Source organism: Mesoplodon densirostris, chromosome X (assembly GCF_025265405.1).
Source record: "Mesoplodon densirostris isolate mMesDen1 chromosome X, mMesDen1 primary haplotype, whole genome shotgun sequence".
Classification (NCBI taxonomy): domain Eukaryota; kingdom Metazoa; phylum Chordata; class Mammalia; order Artiodactyla; family Ziphiidae; genus Mesoplodon; species Mesoplodon densirostris.
This window is the reverse complement of record NC_082681.1, coordinates 79,079,138-79,098,425: the sequence shown is the minus strand read 5'-3', so window position 1 is coordinate 79,098,425 and position 19,288 is coordinate 79,079,138. Positions and strand designations below refer to the sequence as shown.

General features: G+C 48.6%; 1 protein-coding gene across 2 annotated transcripts in view; it reads left to right on the top strand.

Annotated features, from left to right (window-relative positions):
* The window catches only part of DLG3 (discs large MAGUK scaffold protein 3), a 65,618-nt gene extending 47,394 nt beyond the window's left edge, over positions 1-18,224 (top strand). For both annotated transcript variants that reach the window (XM_060086357.1, XM_060086356.1), the window contains 10 exons: positions 5,896-6,072; positions 6,319-6,394; positions 7,212-7,311; positions 11,035-11,076; positions 12,370-12,420; positions 13,015-13,116; positions 13,903-14,075; positions 14,471-14,580; positions 14,916-15,007; positions 16,085-18,224. In XM_060086357.1, coding sequence (XP_059942340.1) covers positions 5,896-6,072; positions 6,319-6,394; positions 7,212-7,311; positions 11,035-11,076; positions 12,370-12,420; positions 13,015-13,116; positions 13,903-14,075; positions 14,471-14,580; positions 14,916-15,007; positions 16,085-16,191 — 1,030 coding nt within the window. In that variant the 3' untranslated portion in view covers positions 16,192-18,224. The remainder of the gene's footprint in view (positions 1-5,895; positions 6,073-6,318; positions 6,395-7,211; positions 7,312-11,034; positions 11,077-12,369; positions 12,421-13,014; positions 13,117-13,902; positions 14,076-14,470; positions 14,581-14,915; positions 15,008-16,084) is intronic.
* The last annotated feature ends 1,064 nt before the right edge of the window (positions 18,225-19,288 follow it).

Genomic DNA, 19,288 nt, shown 5'->3' with positions numbered 1-19,288 from the left:
CTGGCTCTCCTTTGCTTCACAGAGGTACATGGCCATAACCAAGGAGAACATATTCAGGGTTGAAGTCAATAATCTTTTATGTAGACCACTCACTGTGATCTTAGGCTGTGGATGGTAACATTTCCATAAGCTTTGTTCTTTCCCGACAGTGTTTCCTTCTGACCTGACCAGTCCTTAACTTGGAGGCCCCCATGAGATTCTTTATATTTACACCCAGGAAGGATAAGGAGTTTCTGAGGCTTCTAGTCTCCCAACACACCATCTTGTCAATAAGCTCACACACATGAGATGGAACCAAGGTGACAGAGTAGTTAATTATGGTCTTTCTTTAGGTGTCCGGAGAAAATAGGTATTGCTTTTTTTCCTGCTCACCCTTGGTTTGAATCAGAGGTTGAAAAGGTTGGTTGCTGTGTCATCTGGGCCCTGCATGTGTAGGATTTTGGCTCCAGGACAGTTGTTCAGTCTGATTTAAAAGGAGCGATATGTTACTGCCTTGACTTTCCTTAGTGCTTGCCCTAAGGATAAAAAGGGGTGGGCAGGAGGATATATTCATGTTGTGGAGAAAGGTGTTCTTTGATCCTCTTACCAAGCCTGACCAGAGGCATTTGTAGCAAGGTGCCAACCCCTGTCACTTCCTTAGGCTTCTAGGCTGTTCCTAAGAGAGACTGTTATTGCTAGAAGGCCACAGTTTAGCATGCCTCTTGAAGATCTTAGGTAGGTAGTCAGTATTTTTTCAAAATTTATTAAGGTCTAATTTGCATAGTTTTTCCTATTACATGAAATACATGTCATTTGAAAGGTGGTTTGACTTTACTACTCAGGCCTGTTCTCTTTCACTGGATTACTTCCCACGTGAAAGTTTAGCCTGGTAATGGTTTTTTAAAAAATTTATTTGGTTGCACCAGGTCTTAGTTGCAGCACGTGGGCTCCTTAGTTGCGGCTCATGGGCTCCTTAGTTGCGGCACATGGGCTTCTTAGTCGTGGCACGGGAACTCTTAGTTGCAGCATGTGTGTGGGATCTAGTTCCCTGACCAGGGATCAAACCGGGCCCCCTGCATTGGGAGCGTGGAGTCTTAACCACTGCGCCACCAGCCTGGTAATGATTTAAAAAAAAAAAAAGGCGAGGCAATGAAGTCCGTCACACAAGGCCTCCTAAATGAATGCCACACTCCTTAGCTGGACTCCAGGCTGTCCACAGGCAGGACCTGGCCAACCGCTCTCCCGAGTGCCCTGCGGTGAGGCCAAACGTGGGTGCTGATGACCCCAGTACACACCCTGGGCTGCTTGCCTCCTAGCTTCTGCTCATGCTGTTCCTTCTAGCCGGAAGGGCCTCTCTCCCCATCTCTGTCTTTGAAATCTGAACCGTCATCGAGGCCCAGTTCAAAGTTAACACCTCCCCATAGATTCCCCAAGCTCGCTATGACCTATGCGCCCTCTGAAGGCTTTTAGGCCTTGGTTTGTCCTGCCCTTGTGCCTCTCTCTATGACACACTCTGTCAGCTAGCACACTCCACAAGGCCAAGACTCATTTTGCTTCTGTGTCTCCCTTCTGTCAAACACAGTGCCCCAAAGTAGACTCAGTGAGTATGTAAATAATGGAAGAAAGATGTTTTCCAGACATAGCCAAGTGGACAGTTAGCTTTTTTTTTTCTTTTTTAAAAATGTGACTGTGACTTAGACCTCACAAAATTTTTCTGAGATTTAAGAGCCCTGGTCTGAGAGTTAACCATCATACAACTCTAAGATGAGGCCCTGTGGATCTCTGGGACTGGTTTTCATTGTCTATGAGGCACTTTTCAAGCTCTTAGTCAGACAAAATTTCAGCAGGAAGAGATTTGGAAAACAAATCATGATCATGACAATGGAAGGACTGTTGAAGGAATTAGGAATGTTTAGCCTGGTAGAGAAGACCTAGGAAGGACTCAGACTCATTAAATGTTTGCACTGGAAAGAAATTTAGAGAATATCAAAGGAATTTCCTTTATTAGATAGGAAGTGGGGTGAAATGACCCTTGAGGTTTCAGTGTTCTGCAGAGCTCTTCTCATTTGCTGTTCCGGTTGATAGAAAAGGAAATTCTTGTCGATTCACCTTTTATGCTCTCAACTGAGAATGATACTGTAGTTCAGAATTTCAGATTCAAATTTGAGGCTGCTATGTTTTTAACAAAATCATGGTTTAAAAAAGGCGTTGTCCATTCTGTTGTTCACTATTGCTCATTCACAAATTCATCAGATAGAATGTAGGTAAACTTAGGTACTACATTTTATTGGGAAATTGCCTTTTTTACCTTTTTTGCCAGGGAACTTAGAGCCAAACAGGTTCCTCATCTGAAGTAAATGACTCAAGTCAGGTGCCTGGTTTATTGACTCCCCCAGCCCTTTTTATTTTCTTTTTTTAAAGTGCCTAGAAGAGTGGTGTCTGTTCATATTAGATGCTGATAAATATTTGCTTAATTAATGAATATCCTTAAGAATAGACTATTGTATCATCATTTAAAATATTAGTTTTGAAGAGTAGTCAATGATATGGGAAATATTAATGATACAATTTCAAGTGACAAGTAAGGTTGCAAAATTGTGTATACACACCATGTTTGTAACTTAGAGAAATATGTATTTTTTGATTTGTGTGTTTATTATGCAATATTATACAATACCACAACAGTATGAAGAGTTACTTCTAAGTTACATTAAATGTGATTTTTCTATTTTTAGGCTTTATATTTTTCAAATATTCTATAATGAGCTTATATTATTTTAATTTAATTTTTAATGAAATTAATGCATATGGATAGTTTAAAATGTCAAATATTACAATAGCATATGCAAAAAATTTAATCCCTTGCCTATTCACCCCCTTTCTTGCTACACAAAGGTAACTGCTTTCAAATATTTTAACTGTAACAAAAAGAAATAGTAAATCTAAATAGCCTATGTGTTAAATAAGGGAGTTACAAAATAATAGGGATGTAGAAATATAGTCAAATGAAAAATCAGGCATTTATTTCCACCGGGAAAAAAAACCATAGAGGACTTCCCTGGTGGTGCAGTGGTTAAGAATCCGCCTGCCAATGCAGGGAGCACGGGTTCAAGCTCTGGTCTGGGAAGATCCCACATACTGCGGCGCAACTAAGCCTGTGCGCCACAGCTACTGAGCCTGCGCTCTAGAGCCTGTGAGCCACAACTACTGAGCCCGTGTGCCACGGCTACTGAAGCCCGCGCGCCTAGAGCTCGTGCTCCGCAACAAGAGAAGCCACCGCAATGAGGAGCCCACATACCACCACAAAGGGTAGCCCCCCTCTCGCGGCAACTAGAGAAAGCCCATGCACAGCAACGAAGACCCAACGCAGCCAAAAAATAAATAAACAAATAAATTTGTTTAAAAAAAACAACAATAGAAAAAGTTTATAGGAAAGGAGGGGTAGTCATCTATGAACACCACTTACATAGTGATGTAAAATTAAATATTGTTTAACCAAAAAAATGTGATGTAACTAAATTGGGAGGGCAGGGGAAAAAGAATGGGTGAGTGCTATAGAAGACTGATACATAATGTCTAAAATGTAAAAAACAAAGCAAGAAGAAGCAGTTGTTTAGAAATATGTTAGAAAAGAAAAAGAAACAGCTAAAATATTTGAGAGCAGTTCCTTTTTAAATTGAGTTACATTTTTTGAAAGTCGTAAAAGGAACACATGCCTGTGGTTTAAAAACAAACCCAACAGTTCCATTCCTGACAGGCAGTGGGAACTGCTGGCATTCTTGTTGCCTTGGATCTGTGCTTATTTTGTTTTTACTTAGCTAGTATTATGTGTTTTAATATTGTAAAGTATCCAAAATTCATCTTGGAAGCAAACTGACCTATTAGTTTTATTTAAATCTCAGATGTTTAATCAATTACCAATAATTGGATTCCTCATCCAGAAAATGTTTACATCAACTTTCCTGTATGTACTCCAGCTTCTTACTGCTGTTGCCAAAGGTCAATATGGTTCTGTGAGGTGCTAAAATATATATTGGATTGTCCCTTTTATGTTTTAAACTTGTAACCAGTAAACTCTCCCTTCTAATCTTCTACAACCTCATCCTAATCTCTCCTAACTCATTTCAACATCTTCTTCCTTCTCTCCCCAAACTAATTTGTGCAGAATCCAAGCTCTGTTCCTTTCCTTAATGCATTTGTTTTAATCTTTGAAGCCCATAATGACATTTAGTGTTTCTCATTGTCACTTAGATAAGGTCTTCACCGTGCACGTGTTCGTAGGAAGCTCTGACAGAATAGCTTCCTTGCTTTAGGACACTCAGTTTCGAATGCAGTGCAGACGTGTTCAGATTTGATTCTATCACACAAAGCCCAGAAAGAACCTTGGGGATGGAGGGCCTCCTTAATCTGCTGACCTCAGCCTCTCTCCTTATTGCTTTGAGTGTGTAAATTGAGGGAGATAAAGGGCTTTTTGTCAGAATTTGGGTATTTTCATTTTCAAATACTCTGACAGTGACTTCCTAAGGATTCCATTTTAAGAAGTTTAAGATGTAGATGGGTGTTTCACGCTCCACAGTTTTATGACCTTCTGCATTTCATTTGGGCCGGCCTGCACATGGGAAAATAGTATGTTTTACTTTGCAGCTTCCCTCTGAGCCACAGACCACTGTATTGCAGGTAGAAGTCTAAGTCTTGGAACTAGTTCTGGGAAATCTGCTGGGCTGTATGTGCAAAGGTGTTAGCAAAGAATATGAAGAAGACAGAGCTTAGATTGCAAGTAGAAAAATACAGACTTCTCACTGAAATCACCCATTTGTGGTGACTGCGTATGAGGAGAGATCCAGTGGATGAGAAAAGTAGACACTTTCATGTAGATGTGTTTGTTCCCTGAGCAGGGGAGCTCTGCTGTCAAGTACCAGCTTCACCAGAGCCGAAGTCAGTGGTGTATCCTGAAGGATTGAGCTTGTAGCTTTGGTTTAAATGTTCCTTCAAATCCACCCCCTTTCCCTGCTATCTCATCATATATGAGGTCAGATTAATGTTCCTAAGTCTCTTTTGATGTGTCACTTCCTTAATCCCAAATCTTCAGGGGTCACTAGATCAGGTCTATTCAAGACCTTCCAAAATTGGCGCCAGACCTTTATTTCCAGCCTCATTTTCCATGACTCTCAGCTGCAACCAAGCTGGTCTCCTCCGTTTTTTCAAGCCTAGATGGAATAGCTCTCTCCCCACCTTCTCCTACCCTCCCCTTTAATCTTTACTCTGCATGTCTTATCAGAGGACCTGGCTTCTGTCCCAGTTAGTTTGGTGTGTGACCTCAGTCAAATTATTCTTCCTCCTTGAGCCTCCGTTTCCCCGTATATGAGAGGGAGAGACTGAACTGGGAGACTTCTTTAGAGGGGCCCCTTCAACTTTATCCTTGTGCGGGTCAACATCAGCCTTAGCCTTTTCTTTTGCTGCCCCAGGATGCACGGCCCTTTTCTCTTTTGTATTTCTACAGCATTTACCATTCATTGTTTGGGATTGTAGTTAACATTTTTGTGTCCTATCTTCAACTACTTTTTAAAGATTTGTTGTAAACTGAAACAGCCCATTGGCAGAGCTAACTTGTTTCCCTAGGATGTGGCTGAGGGAGAAGACTAGCGAGGGTGTTCTGCTTTGGACTCACACTTCATGTCCAGAAGCTGGGAGGAGATGGGACTCGTGAAAGATTTTTTTCCCTCACGCCCCTTGTTGGGAGAATGGGATATTTACAATGGCAAGACTGAAAGAAGGTTGCAGTCTCCCACAGAATTCCTTCTGGTCTGCTGTAAGGCTGCTGGGTGTGTGCTGACTCTTTGGGTTGACCTTCCTCTGCCATCCTTCCACCTACTTAGGGTTGAGATGACCATTTCATCTTGCACTGTTTGTTTCCAGGGCCTTGTTTGATTATGACCGGACTCGGGACAGCTGCCTGCCGAGCCAAGGCCTCAGCTTCTCCTATGGTGACATTCTACATGTCATTAACGCCTCTGATGATGAGTGGTGGCAGGCGAGACTGGTGACCCCCCATGGAGAAAGTGAGCAAATTGGTGTGATCCCCAGTAAGAAGAGGTGAGTCGTCATGATCATGAGAGAGGTTTTCCTTACCCTGTTCCTGGTATTGATTTCTTTTTTACCTATTATACTATAAGTCGCTTGAGAGCAGTGGATGTGCTTTATTACTCCTTTTTGGTAGAGAGCTGGTGCTCAGGACATGGTTACGATTCAGTGAGTCAAAGATAGCTGCTGTGCCCACTGCAACCCACTGCTGAGACCATGCACTGGCAGTAACAGGACTTCTTTCTGACTCCAAAACAGGGTGGAAAAGAAAGAAAGGGCTCGATTGAAAACCGTGAAGTTTCATGCCAGGACGGGGATGATTGAGTCTAACAGGGTAAGTGGGGATCCCCAAGGAAGTCAGCCATATGTGAAGAGGCATAAGAAGCTTGAAGTCTGTCTGGTGGATAAGAGAACTGGCGAGCACAAAAGAATCTCTCTTTTTCAGGGCGCTGGCTCTGTCCTATCAGAATACTGACTGCTTTTCACAAAGCAGAGAGAGCGGGCACCCAACCTCTACAGCCAGTGTATACTCCTCCCCCCTGGGTAACTGGCTCTTGAAGATGTGTTGGAGTTGGACTGTTTGGAAGGCTGACTTTCTTGGGGCACATGAAACCACTTGTGGGTGTCTCCCTGGCTGTAGACCCTTTCGGAGCTGTGGGGACCCTGAACAGAGCCTGGCCTCGTCCTCCAGCCGGCAAGGCCAGCCCCAGAGCTCCGACCGCCCTTCAGACCGAACGAGGCATGAGGGCTCTCTCCATTCACCCCTTTTCTTCTGTGAGCTTCACAGGCCAAAGAACTTCCGGAGCAGTAGAGGGAAGAGAGACACGGGGTAGATGACTGTGTGTGTATCAGTGGCGCCTTAGGGCATGTGTCCAGGAGGCTACAGTGACCTTTACCCTTTAGGAAGTACCAGTGAGTGCTGTGAGTCTGGATTAGGTAGAAACCTCTAACATCCCTACAACATTTTCCTGTAAACATAATTTTCCTCTTACATCAACTTTCATTTAATCTCATAGACTCCATTTGTGAGAGATGGTCTTTTGTTTAGCTCACCATTGTCTCCATTTTCGTTTTTCTTGCTTTAAAATCCATTGTTCTGTTTTTTTTTTTTTCCTTCTGTCCTTCCCCTCCATGTTCATGTTCTTTCACAGTCGATCAAAACGAAACGTAAAAAGAGTTTCCGCCTCTCTCGAAAGTTTCCATTTTACAAGAGCAAAGAAAACATGGCCCAGGAGAGCAGCGTACAGGAACGTAAGTAGCAGCAGGGAACAGAGAGCAGGCCACCCACAGCCCCGCCCTCTCTTCCTCATTTGCACCGAAGACTGGGAAAGTGTGTGTTGGTATGGGCGTGGGTGTGTATGTGTCCGTGTGTGTCGGTCCCCCCATCTATCCGCCATGTGTGCATGCGTGTGAGTGTGTGTGTGAGTGTGTGTGTGTGTGTGTGTGTGTGTACCTGCTTATTTGCAGAGTCAGGGTAGAAATTGGTCTGCACAGGGAGACACTGGGTCTATTTTGTCCAGCTCCTCGCTCTGAAAGAATGTTGGAGGCTCTGAGGTAGAACTGGTTCCAGGGCTTGCCCACCAGAAAGTCGCTGGCACTGGCATTGGGAGTGACTGGCTGAGCTCTGCTGTGGTGGTGATGAGCAATTATCAGCTACAGTGTCAAGTTCAGAAAAATGGTTTTTCAAGAAAACCAAGTCTAGGGACTCAGTGTTGCTCTCCTGGCTTCTCCCTCTTGTGTTTTCTTTCCCTTATCTTCTCTCATCTATGTCAAGAGAAGAACCTTTTCTTCCCTGGACACCTGGAGTCGGGCCTACTTCTTGAATTACATGCACGTGCATATGCGTGTAATGCATAGGGATGTTCACACAGCTCTAACAGACTCACTGTCTTCCCAGAGTGTTACAGAGCCAGCTTTCAAAATAAAATCCTTCTTGCTGAAAGGAATTGACACCAAACGGGGTTTACTAAACATTGTCCAAATAAAGGTTTATTGAGCAACACAAAGCTGGTTTGATAGAAAAGGCCATAAAGCTGGGCTAAATGAACTTGCCATCCTGAGAAATATTCTCTTTCTACCATGTGCCTCAGCAATTAACTGCTCTCACCCTAACCTTAAATACCAGGTCAGGCTGCTAAAGTATTTCTCACATGGCTCATGGTGAATTGTAAACCTCTCCTCTTCTGCCTCGCAACGAGGGGTCTCGGGGTCCCGAGCTGTTGGGACAGCAGGAGACTGACTAGTTCCGATAGGGAATGTCCTTTTTCTAGGCCAGCATGTTTCATGGTCATGGGATACATAGGTCATCAGTGTCTGGGGTGGCAGCTAGTAGATCACAAGGGTGCCCTCATCCAGATGCAGGTTAGGGCTCACACTTCTGGGTAGCTCAATAAGAAGCACTAGGTGCAGTAGGAGGCGGTCTGAGACAGAGGCCTGAGGTGAGGTCACCATGGTTCGTTCACCAGACAAGTTCCAGAACTTCCGTGCTGAGCCCAGCCTGGGGAGGCTTTGCTGTTGGGTGGCCCAGCTGAACGGGGGAGGGGATTGGCTGCTGGATAAGAGTTGAAACTGCCTAGTGCTTATTCTCCAGAAGCTGAGCTCATGCCCTGTGGTCTGCACAACTCAGGTCAGCTTGGAAGCCCACACCTCAGACTGCATGAAGCTTTCCCTGAAGGGTTTGCACACAGTGAGTCAGTATTGGACGAAAGCTCCTTGATGATAATTCTGCCGGCCTGTCTGCCACACGTAGATGTTTGATTTTTCATTCACCCTCAGAGGGAAATGGTGATTTCAGGGGCAAAGCAGAGATGGCTGTGTAACTACACATTTAGTCAAAGCAGGTGCTCCAAGCCTTGGTAAGTCACCTGTCTGTCCTGTCGGCCTGTAGGCTATATATAGACCACCTCAAAAAGGTCATCCACTCCAGGCCCTTTTGGCAGCAAATTGGGCAGCATGAAGTCCAGGTATCATATATGACCTGGGATGTTCTTTCTGTAGCAAAGTTCTTAACCTGGCTATGTTTATAGGTCTTCATAGTATTTCATACTTCTGTCACTTATGCTCACCTGGCTCTGTATTCTTCCTTCCCCTTGTCTTTTTTCTCTATTTTCTGTCTTCTCCCCAATTCTTTCCCTCCCTCCCTCCCTCCCTCCCTCCTTCCCTCCCTCCCTCCCTCCCTCCCTCCCTCCTTCCCACTTTGTCCTGCTGTCTGTGAAATTAGGACTTCCCTGGGTTAAGTGACGATTATTATGGAGCAAAGAACCTGAGTAAGTCAAACTTACATACCGTTAACTATTTCTGGCATGAGTGGAGTTGCTGGGGTTGGGGTATAGGGGACCTGGGTGAGGGCAAAGGGCGGAGGGGAGGGCAGTGAGAGAATTTGTGAGAACTGGTACCACAGCAGGGTGAATTAGAAGTGGCTCTGAATGTCACACTTTTGCTCTGGATCCCTGGTACCATAATAAAAGCCTTATCGTTCATGTCTCTTTTCCTTTTGTACCTTGAAATGGTGTGGAGCCGTCTTGGCATCCCACCTTATAAGTGAGGGGGGGCAAGAAGTGCTTCTCCAGAGGTGAGCACTCAGCTCATCTCTAACCTATTGTTGAGGTGAGGGGTGCCCGCCTGTTGTATTCTTCTTCCAGTGGCGCAGCACTAAAGAATTGCACTTAAGAATTAGCTGTTTCAGCCTCTCTAAACAGGGGGTAAGAGTACCGTGAAGCCCTTTACCCAGCGTACATCTGGGATGTCCCAGAAGGTCCAGGGGCCTCAGCAGGTGGCTGTGGGCTGGCTCCCCACAGAGCATCTCTAAGGGGCTGAGCGGGTGGGAGCCTCGACAGCGTTTTCTGGACTATATATATTCAGTGCTTTAGCTTGGGAAAACCTGACCAACCTCTCCCCTCTGGAAAATAATCCTAGACTTGAAAAAGGAAGGGACCTAGGTGACAGGGCCTTAGCCTCCCTGCTGTGCACACAGGCACGTGCACACACATGCGGCCGTGCCGGGCAGGTTCTGTTAGTGGATACTCTGCTTCCATAAGTAATAAAGGCATGAGGGTAAAGGAGCTTCATCGGGGGGTTGCTCAGGAACTAGCATGGGCGGTGACTCAGCCAGTCCTTCCTGGGGGCCACAGCATATCACGGTCTGGAACAGTGTCATCTTGGCTGAAACGAGCAGTGTCTCACTCCATAGTTCGTTGTTTCCGTGTTTCATCTTCATTCGCCTGTCGTCTTGGGAGCGATGGGCTTTCTTTGGGCCAAACTGTGCTCTCTGCCTCCTGCGAGTGCGGCTGCTGTGCCCGCTCAGATGCGGGGAGGCCCCAGTAGTCTGAGACAGGAGGATCGTCTTGTCTTCCCAGTGTTCTTCTTCATTTTTTGTCTCTGTGTTGTGACGTGTCTGTCTTCTCCTGGACGGAGGAGCATCCCCTTTCACCGCTGGGGCCAAGCCCTCTTTCCAGGTAGCAGCAGCAGGAGGGCTCTTGGTTCCACCCATTGGCCAACACGTCATTCCCTGCTGACTGCTCAACCAACCCAGTGCTTAGCCTCTTAGTCCTGCACAATTCTGTACTTCAGGGGGTCTACGTGGGGAGGAAATTCAAGAGCGGCCTGGTCGCTGGGCTTCTCTTTGCTACTGTCACTGCCTGTCTAGCATTGGGAGGTGCATTTTGGGATAGGATTTGGAGACCATCCAAGTCAGTTCTTCTGATTCAGATGAAGAGGATGCTGCCAAAGATTGGAAGCTGGTAGTCTGTAGGGAGGGCCTTGGCAGCCCCAGAGGGCCCTGGGGACAAGTGCGAGGTGGCCGGGGCTCAGGATTGGAGCTGTGCTTCCCAGCTGGTAGCCTGATGTGGCAGGCCTCCCGTGGCCTGACTTGGTTGGCAGCTCAGTGTCTGGCTCTTGGAGCATTTGAGTTTTGTGCCGCGTGTGACCTCTCAGTGGTGTGTTCTGAATCGGAGTCTCTTTCTTGTTGGCTTGCAGAGGGAGTGACATCCAACACCAGTGACAGCGAAAGCAGTTCCAGTAAGTGTGTGTCATTCTCCCCCATGTCATGTAGCTCTACCACGTGTCCCAGCCATCCTCATTCCAGCGTTGCACAGCTGCCGTTTCTGTTCAGAGGCTAGTGCTTCTTTTAGCCATGTACACTTGGAGATCCTGGAAATGCTGTGGCCATTTTGTCCTTATGGGATGGGGTTTAGGCTGTGGGTTAAAGGGGAGAGCATAAGCCCTGCAGTTCCGGCCAGGACCTGACTTAAAAGCTTCCCTGGGCCCTGGGAAGGCTGAGCAGCCAGTGAGCAAATCCCTGCCATAGCCACTGTGGGCTGTAGGTGCTGCCAGTTTCACAGATTTGCTCAGAGACCAAAAGAAGAATGGCTCCTGTGGGATATTGTTCTCGATTGCCTTTCCAGGTCACTAGTACTTCCTGGGTTAAGGCTTGGTGTCCTTACCTTTTAGCTGGGCTAAATGACCAGATGACTGCCCAGTTTTCCTTCAGAGATCCTGGGACCAGGCCAGAGAAGCCACAATTCAAGCCGCATGAACTTTGGGCGTACTGGCCTCTCAGGAGTTGTGGCTGGAGGCCCTGAGAATGCATCCTGGGGCTTGATGCCCATATCGCTGCCTCCCCCCAGCACTGCCGTCGGCCACTTTGGGACCTCCTAGCACCCAGCACCACGTCGCTTGGTGACTGTTTTAGGAAGAGCTCATCACTGCTAGGATAGATGGAGCTCTGCCGTGAGGGGAGAGCAGTGCTCAGCACTGCTCTTGAAGGGCACTGAGGACCTTAGCCCAGCCTTGTGCCACTTTTCTGGTTGCTTCTTCCAGTGAAGGGGAGATAGGTAGACCCTTAAAAGGGGCAAAGTTTAGCTGCATCTCTGGGGACCTGCATGAGTGCCCTGACTCCCTTGCCCACAGATGAGGAGACACAGGCAGTGTGTCTCGACCAGTTGACGCTTTCCTGTGATTCTCACCAGAGCAAGAAGGCAGCTGAACACAGTAGACTGTTACCTATAAGAAGAGTTCTGAGAAATTGAGGTGGCTTTTGGTGGAGGCTTCATGGCTTCTGGGTCATGTCCCTTTGCTCAGCTATATCTCACTGAACAAGAGGACTCCTGACTCCTGTCCCAGGGGCGGTGAAGGTTTTCCTGTGCTTTCTTGCCAATGGGAAGTAGACAGGCCCAGGGGCAGGTGTTAGCAGGTACCAGCTGACAAGGCTGTTTTCTGGCAGAGGTGGGGGTGAAGTGAAGGTTTGTAGGGAGATGAGGACACAGGGAGGCAGATTATAAAGTGCTAACATGTCTCCCTTTTTTGTTGCAGAAGGACAAGAGGATGCTATTTTGTCATATGAGCCAGTGACACGGCAAGAAAGTAAGCCCCCTTCTGAGAGCCTTGCCTTTGAGCCAGTCTGGTGGTCATGGGGCCCGGCCCAGTGGTTGGCCGTGGCGGCAGGGGGTAAAGGTGGGGGAGTAGGAGGGCAGCCAGCCCCTGGGTGCCTCCTTCTCATCTACTTCTTCCTAGCGTCAGAGAGAACAGGGAAGGCCACCCAGTGTGCACCCCTCACTATACCTTTGCTTGCTGCTGGGATGCTTTCCGAAGGATAGGACAGATTGACAAGGATAGCAAAGGTCGATTTCAGCGGATGCGGCCACTGCTAGAAGAGAGGCTCCGGTCCCCCCTTCCGTGGCTGCTCTGAAAACCCTTGCTCAGCTGTTGGTGCCCATGCAGAGATTTCTCCGGAATCTGTTGGAAAGGGAGATGCTTCTGGTTTCATACTTGCCTTGGACTTAGATATTCTCAAATTAAAGGCTCTTTGATGTCTTTGTAGTTAAAAGGCAGAATGGCTGAAGATGTGCTCTCCCGTCTGAGCGGTGGCTCCAGAGCCTCAGTGCTCCAGGCATACGGGGGGGGACAACAGGCCGTCTGGTGGGGACCTCACTGACTGTCTCCGTGCTTGCTCTCCAGTTCACTATGCAAGGCCTGTCATCATCCTGGGCCCAATGAAGGACAGAGTCAACGATGACCTGATTTCGGAGTTCCCGCATAAATTTGGATCCTGTGTACCACGTAAAAGCCCAGGGCGTCTTTGGGAGGGAGGTGTTGGTGCCCTGGGAATTGTTGCTCTGATGTTTTATGGAAAGGGCCTGCGGCCAGGTTCTAGGGTTCTCTGGGAACAGGGTGCATCTAACACCCTGGAAGAGGGAGTTCCCTGGTGGTCCAGTGGCTAAAACTCCACGCTCCCAAGGCAGGGAGCCCAGGTTCGATCCCTGGTGAGGGAACTAGATCCCACATGCTGCCACGAAGATGCCACATGCCGCAAGTAAGACCCGGCACAGCTGAAAAAATAGTTTTAAAAAATGTAAAAAGAAAAAAACCCACCCTGGAAGAGATTAGGTAGCAACGCATTCCCCCAAAGCTGATGTGGGGAGGATTAAGACATCAGGCCGGCCTGCTCACTCCCTTGGAGAGGAGTTTGAGCGGTGGTGGTTGGGAACGATTGGGCGCTTGGGGGTGCCCAGCCCATGAGGTGTGGGTGCGGCCCGCTGGTCGGCTTGTGAGGCTCGCTGGCTCCTGTACCACGTTTGGCACCCTCTGTCTGCCAGACCTTGGCCCGGGAAACCCCACCTTTCTGGTCCAGTTGAAGCTAAAGCAGATAGCTCCCAGCTTCTAACCTGGCGGTTAGAAGAGATGTAGGCAAGACAAACTTCCTCCCAGCCTCTTTCCCCCGACTCATCTGAAAAGCACTGGAGTGGCCCTGGGGCCCAGCGGTGGTTGGGGGGAACAAGTCCGCTCTCGGGGGCTTGGGGCAGGTCGTTGTCCTTGCACCACAGAGCGTTTCCTCTCTTCCTGCAGATACTACCCGGCCTCGGCGTGATAATGAAGTGGATGGGCAAGACTACCACTTTGTGGTCTCCCGAGAACAGATGGAGAAGGATATTCAGGACAACAAGTTCATCGAGGCAGGCCAATTCAACGATAATCTCTATGGGACCAGCATCCAGTCAGTGAGGGCAGTTGCAGAGAGGGTAAGGAGGGAGGCGGAGGCAGTGGCCCTACGAAATTACCCTCAAAGGGAGCACAGAAATGCTCCAGCCAAAGTGCTGCGTGGATCCTCATCCTTCCAGCACGTGGCCTACCCAGTGGCAGTGCTGACCAACGCCACGCCCGCTCCGCGTGTTCCCAGCCCCGGGTTGGAGGCATCTGTCTCCTCTGCGCAACTCACCCCAGAGCGTCACCCACCTGCAGCTGCAGATGTGGCCTTGTCTGGGTAGTAGGAGCAAAGCGTGGAGGCTGGGTACCTCAGAAGTAGAATCTTCCAGGCCTCTCTGGGTGGTCCCGTGTTTCCCGCAGGTGGATGTTCGGGTTAGCACAGGGCGTAGACAGGGACTGGGTGGACTGATGCCAGTCTTTGCTTTTTCAGGGCAAGCACTGCATCTTAGATGTTTCTGGCAATGCTATCAAGAGGCTGCAGCAATCACAACTTTACCCCATTGCCATTTTCATCAAGCCCAAGTCCATCGAAGCGCTTATGTGAGTATTTGCTGAGACTCTCGGCTAGGAGAGGGCCCTGGAAAGGAAATGAAAACTCAGGTGCTTTGTTGGGCAGGGGTAAGACCCAATGGTTGCTCAGTGGAGTGTCTGTGCCCCACCCTGTTCACTGGGGGCTCCTTTGGATTCGAGTGCACTTGCGTGTATTCCTGGTTGAGCTTTTAAACCTGGAAGGTTTGAGGAATGTTGAGCCTTGGGCCGCTGCTGCTCTCAGAGGGCAGCTGAGCAGCTTTTCAGGGAGCCTGGAACAATCCTTTTATGTTAATCAAAACATAGAACCTAGTTTTGGGTACTGTTTTCTTCCGTGTCTTTGGCAGGGAAATGAACCGACGGCAGACATATGAACAAGCAAATAAGATCTATGACAAAGCCATGAAACTGGAGCAGGAGTTTGGAGAATACTTCACAGGTAAGTCTCCCCGTGGCACAGCTGGGGTAACACGGGAGCAACTGGACACCTATTCTGTGAGTGTTTCCAAGAGGCCCAGACACCTTGCACAGAGTTTCTTGGTGCTTTTGAGCTCAAGCATTGCCAAAGTACTCAAGTGCCCTCCAGCCAGAGGAGTTTAGCCAGTTTCTGGTATCGACCACCATCACCAAATGCTGCCTTTGATCGTTTTTGTTCGTCTTCATGTCCCTCCTAGATTGTAGGCTCCCTGTTTTAGTTTGTTTCCCTCCTTCCCAGGCTCCCCCATCCAGCACTTGTCTTTGCATGTTTTACGTACTGAGTGAACGTTTGTCGCTGATGATGATTCCCTGGCGTGGTGTTCAGGCTGTCTGTCAGTGTGTGCACACGCACGCATGTGTGTGTGTTTATATGGTCACCTACTTTAGAAGGGTCAGTTCCTAAAAGGTTGGGAAGGTTTCTGTGTAATATGTTGCTTACCTTTTGAAGTACAGGGACATATGCGTGCAAGGTGGTGCTGAGTAAACGCTAGCTGGTGGTGCTACAGGGTTACCAGGGGACAGGATTCATAACTGTCCTCGCATACCTTGGGTCTTGGAGCTCCCTTTTCTGTTAGCATCCATGTCCTTGTTTGTCGGGTTGACCTCTGACATGGAGCAGATGTGACAGCCCCAGGAGCACGGCACCTTGCCAGAAATTGTGGCTTTTTCAGCTCTTGCTCTGGATACCCAGGATTTTCCACATCTTCTGGTAAGGCTGCGTTAGAATTACCAGCTGCCGGCCTCATGGCAGCCAAGAGGGGCATGATCTACAAGGTCTGGCATCTAATGGGTGCTCAATAAACATTTTTGAAGAACACATTTTCCTACTAATTGCTGCTCACTCTCACTGTCTTAGCAAGTTGACTTCAAGCCCCGGGCCTGCAGTGCCCGCCAGTTTCCCCAGCGACCTGGGCTCCCAGATGGCTGCCTAGTGAATGAGTGGGGCTGAGCTGTGGGACGGTTGGGATGGGCCAGACTGTCAGGGTTTGGGGCAGGGGGTTGCTGTGGACCACGGTAATAATTCTGTTTTCTTCTTCAGCCATTGTACAGGGTGACTCACTGGAAGAGATTTATAACAAAATCAAACAAATCATTGAGGACCAGTCTGGGCACTACATTTGGGTCCCATCCCCTGAAAAACTCTGAAGAATCCCCTCCAACCATTCTATTGTGAACAGAAGAAATCAAGTCCCTCTTCCCTCCTCCCTCTTCATTCCTGTCCCTATGGGGAGAACAGATGACTACTGTTCTTGTCCCCTTTTTTAGATATGTCCAAAAAATTGAGTTTTCTAGTCCTGTTCTGTTTTTTTAAATTTTTGTTTTGTTTTAGTTTATTTTGGGGGATGATGCCATCTCACTCATCATGTGACTGCGCCCATTCCTGCATGGACCTTTCCCAAGCACTAGCACAGGTGCAAATCCATCAGAGTCATTGTTTTCATAAAACCAAGCAGAAGCGAAGAGAGGAGGACTGATGGAAAGACAAGACTGGACAGCTGTGCGGCTTATGAAGCGAGCCCCGCGCACCCCGTGAGGAGAGGCTCCCAGGCTTTGCTACGATCTGTGCACTGCCTCGCGGCTTGGGACAGCGCGGTCATGGCGACAGAAAGTATCTTATTTATATACAGATATATATATGTAATTTATATAAAATATATAGAAATTATTATATATATATATATTATACACTCTCATATAATATATATATATATTCACACGCATTTGGACTAGAAAATCTATGGAGACTTCATCAATGGTACTGTGTTATTAGAGAAATGCTTTAATTTTCATATTCCAATCAGATGGCATCTTATATCCCAACTGGTTGGGGAGGGGGTGAAAGTGGTAGTAAGTGCTGTACCGAGGGCACCCGCGTCGGTCATTCTCTTGAGAGCTGGGCTTTCCTTCAGGAGGGGTCAGCCAGAGAACGGTGAGAAAGGGCTTTGGCCCGGGGGCCAGAGGCTTGGAGCTGTGACCCTAGAGCCAGTACTGCCCTTGGGGCACAGTTAGGCCCGCGTGCGGGGAGTGAGAGAATGGCTAACGGTGCTCCCAACGTATTAAATTGCCGATTGTTTTATGCCACCTGATGTGTCTGCATGAGAGGTTTCCTTTTTGTTCATTTTTAAGCTGCTGTTAAACCAAAACCATGTTGTGCTACTGTGTCAGCCTTTTCATTCTTCCAAATTTTACTTTTACTATTTAAGTGAACGTGTAGAATCCAATTGGACCGTGTTCTAAAGGCTCATGATGTTCTGGAGGAGCCAGGCCTCGTGATAGACTAGGCGACCCGGGCTTGGCCACCCCGTCAGCGGAAAGGGAAGTGGGGGCAGGTGAGAACCGACAGGAGCTGGGCCTCCTACTGTAACGTGTCCCTTCACTCACCTGCCAGGGACATGCTGGGCTCAGCCGAGGCCCTGTCATGGGGCCCACTGGCAGGGACGGGGAGTCACTTGCCTTCCAGCTCTGCGCTGGGACAGTGGGACGGCCCTGAGCTTGGCCAGCCGCGTAGTGAAAAGTTTGATTTGGGTTTTTTTCGCAGCTGCTTCATATGCCCTACCTACCCCGATCCCTCACCAACAGCTGGTAGCTTACCGTTTCTTCAAGAAGAAAGTAGACTTTCATGGTGTCAATTTGAGCTGTAGAGCTACAATTCACTTACTGTTGAGATGTGAGACCTTGTTGCTTTTTCCCAGAGTCAGACGGCAGTGACTGTGGTCAAGGGGTTTTTTCTCTGACCAGAAATGCAGGCGGCAGGTGTGGCCCGGGCCCCGCCCCGCCGCACCCCACCCCACCATGCTCCTTTGAAGCCACCATGCCTCCCTCAGCTCCACGCTGGAGGCACGACCCAGGGGAGAAGAGCGTGGACATGCTTGGCCCCAGGGTTGAGCCTGTTGTTTCCTAGCCCACTGTGTTACAACCGGTGCAAAGCATACACGTCGAAGATGCTTTGAGCGCTACTAGCCAGATTTAGGAAGTCTGTTAACAGTTCTCCTACCAGCATGATGAGGCTAACTGTAAAGTGTGGGGCCCAGAATGTGGGTAAAGAAAGGGCAGCAGCTTTACCTGCACAGTACACTGGATCGGAGGCAAGAGGGGTAAAGTGGTGTCCGATTATGACTCTGGGGAGGAGGGGGTGAGCTGGGGGTGTTTTGATTTCTCTGATGTTAAGTGACGCTCAACCCTCTACCCCTCCCGGGGAAGAAAAGCAGAGATTCAAAGCAAGCATGACGCTAGTTGGTTTACCAGTGTTCCTTCCAAGGAGACATATATTTTTTAATAAATGATAGTTGCAATGAACTGTGGCTCAGAGACCTTCTTGAAGTAGTTGAGAGGGGCGGGTGGGGGCACAGCGGTGGGAAACATGTCCCAAACCTTTGGGGGACAAAAGACTCTCTGCTTAGTGGCCATCGGCTGACCGAGTCAGTCAGGTGTTCCTCTGGCTGGCCCTAGACCCCTGTGGTCAGAACAGGTCCTTTGTGAAAGCCTTGCACTCAGCCTTCTACCCCACCCCCACAAAACTGCCTCAGGTAGTGCTGGCCAGGTGTGTGTGGAGGGCATCCACGGGCCTTCGGGGCAAAATGGCAAAGGTACACAAAGACAGGAGGTGCCTAATGCGGCACAGACGTTTGTTAAAGCGGGAGCCGAGGCAGGAGCGGAGAACCGAGTAATAAACGTGGTAAGAAAAAGCTGGGCTCCCAGCTACCAGAAAGCATTAGAGCGCAGGAGGAATGAGGGTGAGATGGGCCCAGTTTGCAGAGCAGGGTGGCAGTCATCCCGGCAGCCCTGTGACGAGAGGAGGAGCGCTTAGAGCAGGTGCCTGTGACGTGGCTGATGTCCCTGTAGTTTGTGTGGAGAAGCCTGAGGACGTCCTGCTGTGGTTCAGCTCAAGAGCGATGACTGAGCGTGTGGGGGCCGAACCACAGCAAGGACAACAGTGCTTAGCTGTTTGCAGGGTGCTTCTTTTCACACATTCTCTCATTTGCTAGAAGGCAGCCTAACAAAAAGGAGTCCCCCGAAGTGCTCTGTGGGCTTTTAAGGAAATCCACCTCCTAAGTGTAAAGGGCACAAAGAGCTGGCCTCCGATCCCGCTGTGCTGAGACTCTGGCTCCACAGCTGCTGGCCCTCCTAGAGGCGGCGCGGCTGAAGCAAACGCAGCCCCGGAGGGAAGATGCTGAGCAACTTGGGAAGAGCAGAGGTGGACACCCTGACTCTGAACTCTACCGCCGCCTTCTCCACTGGGAGG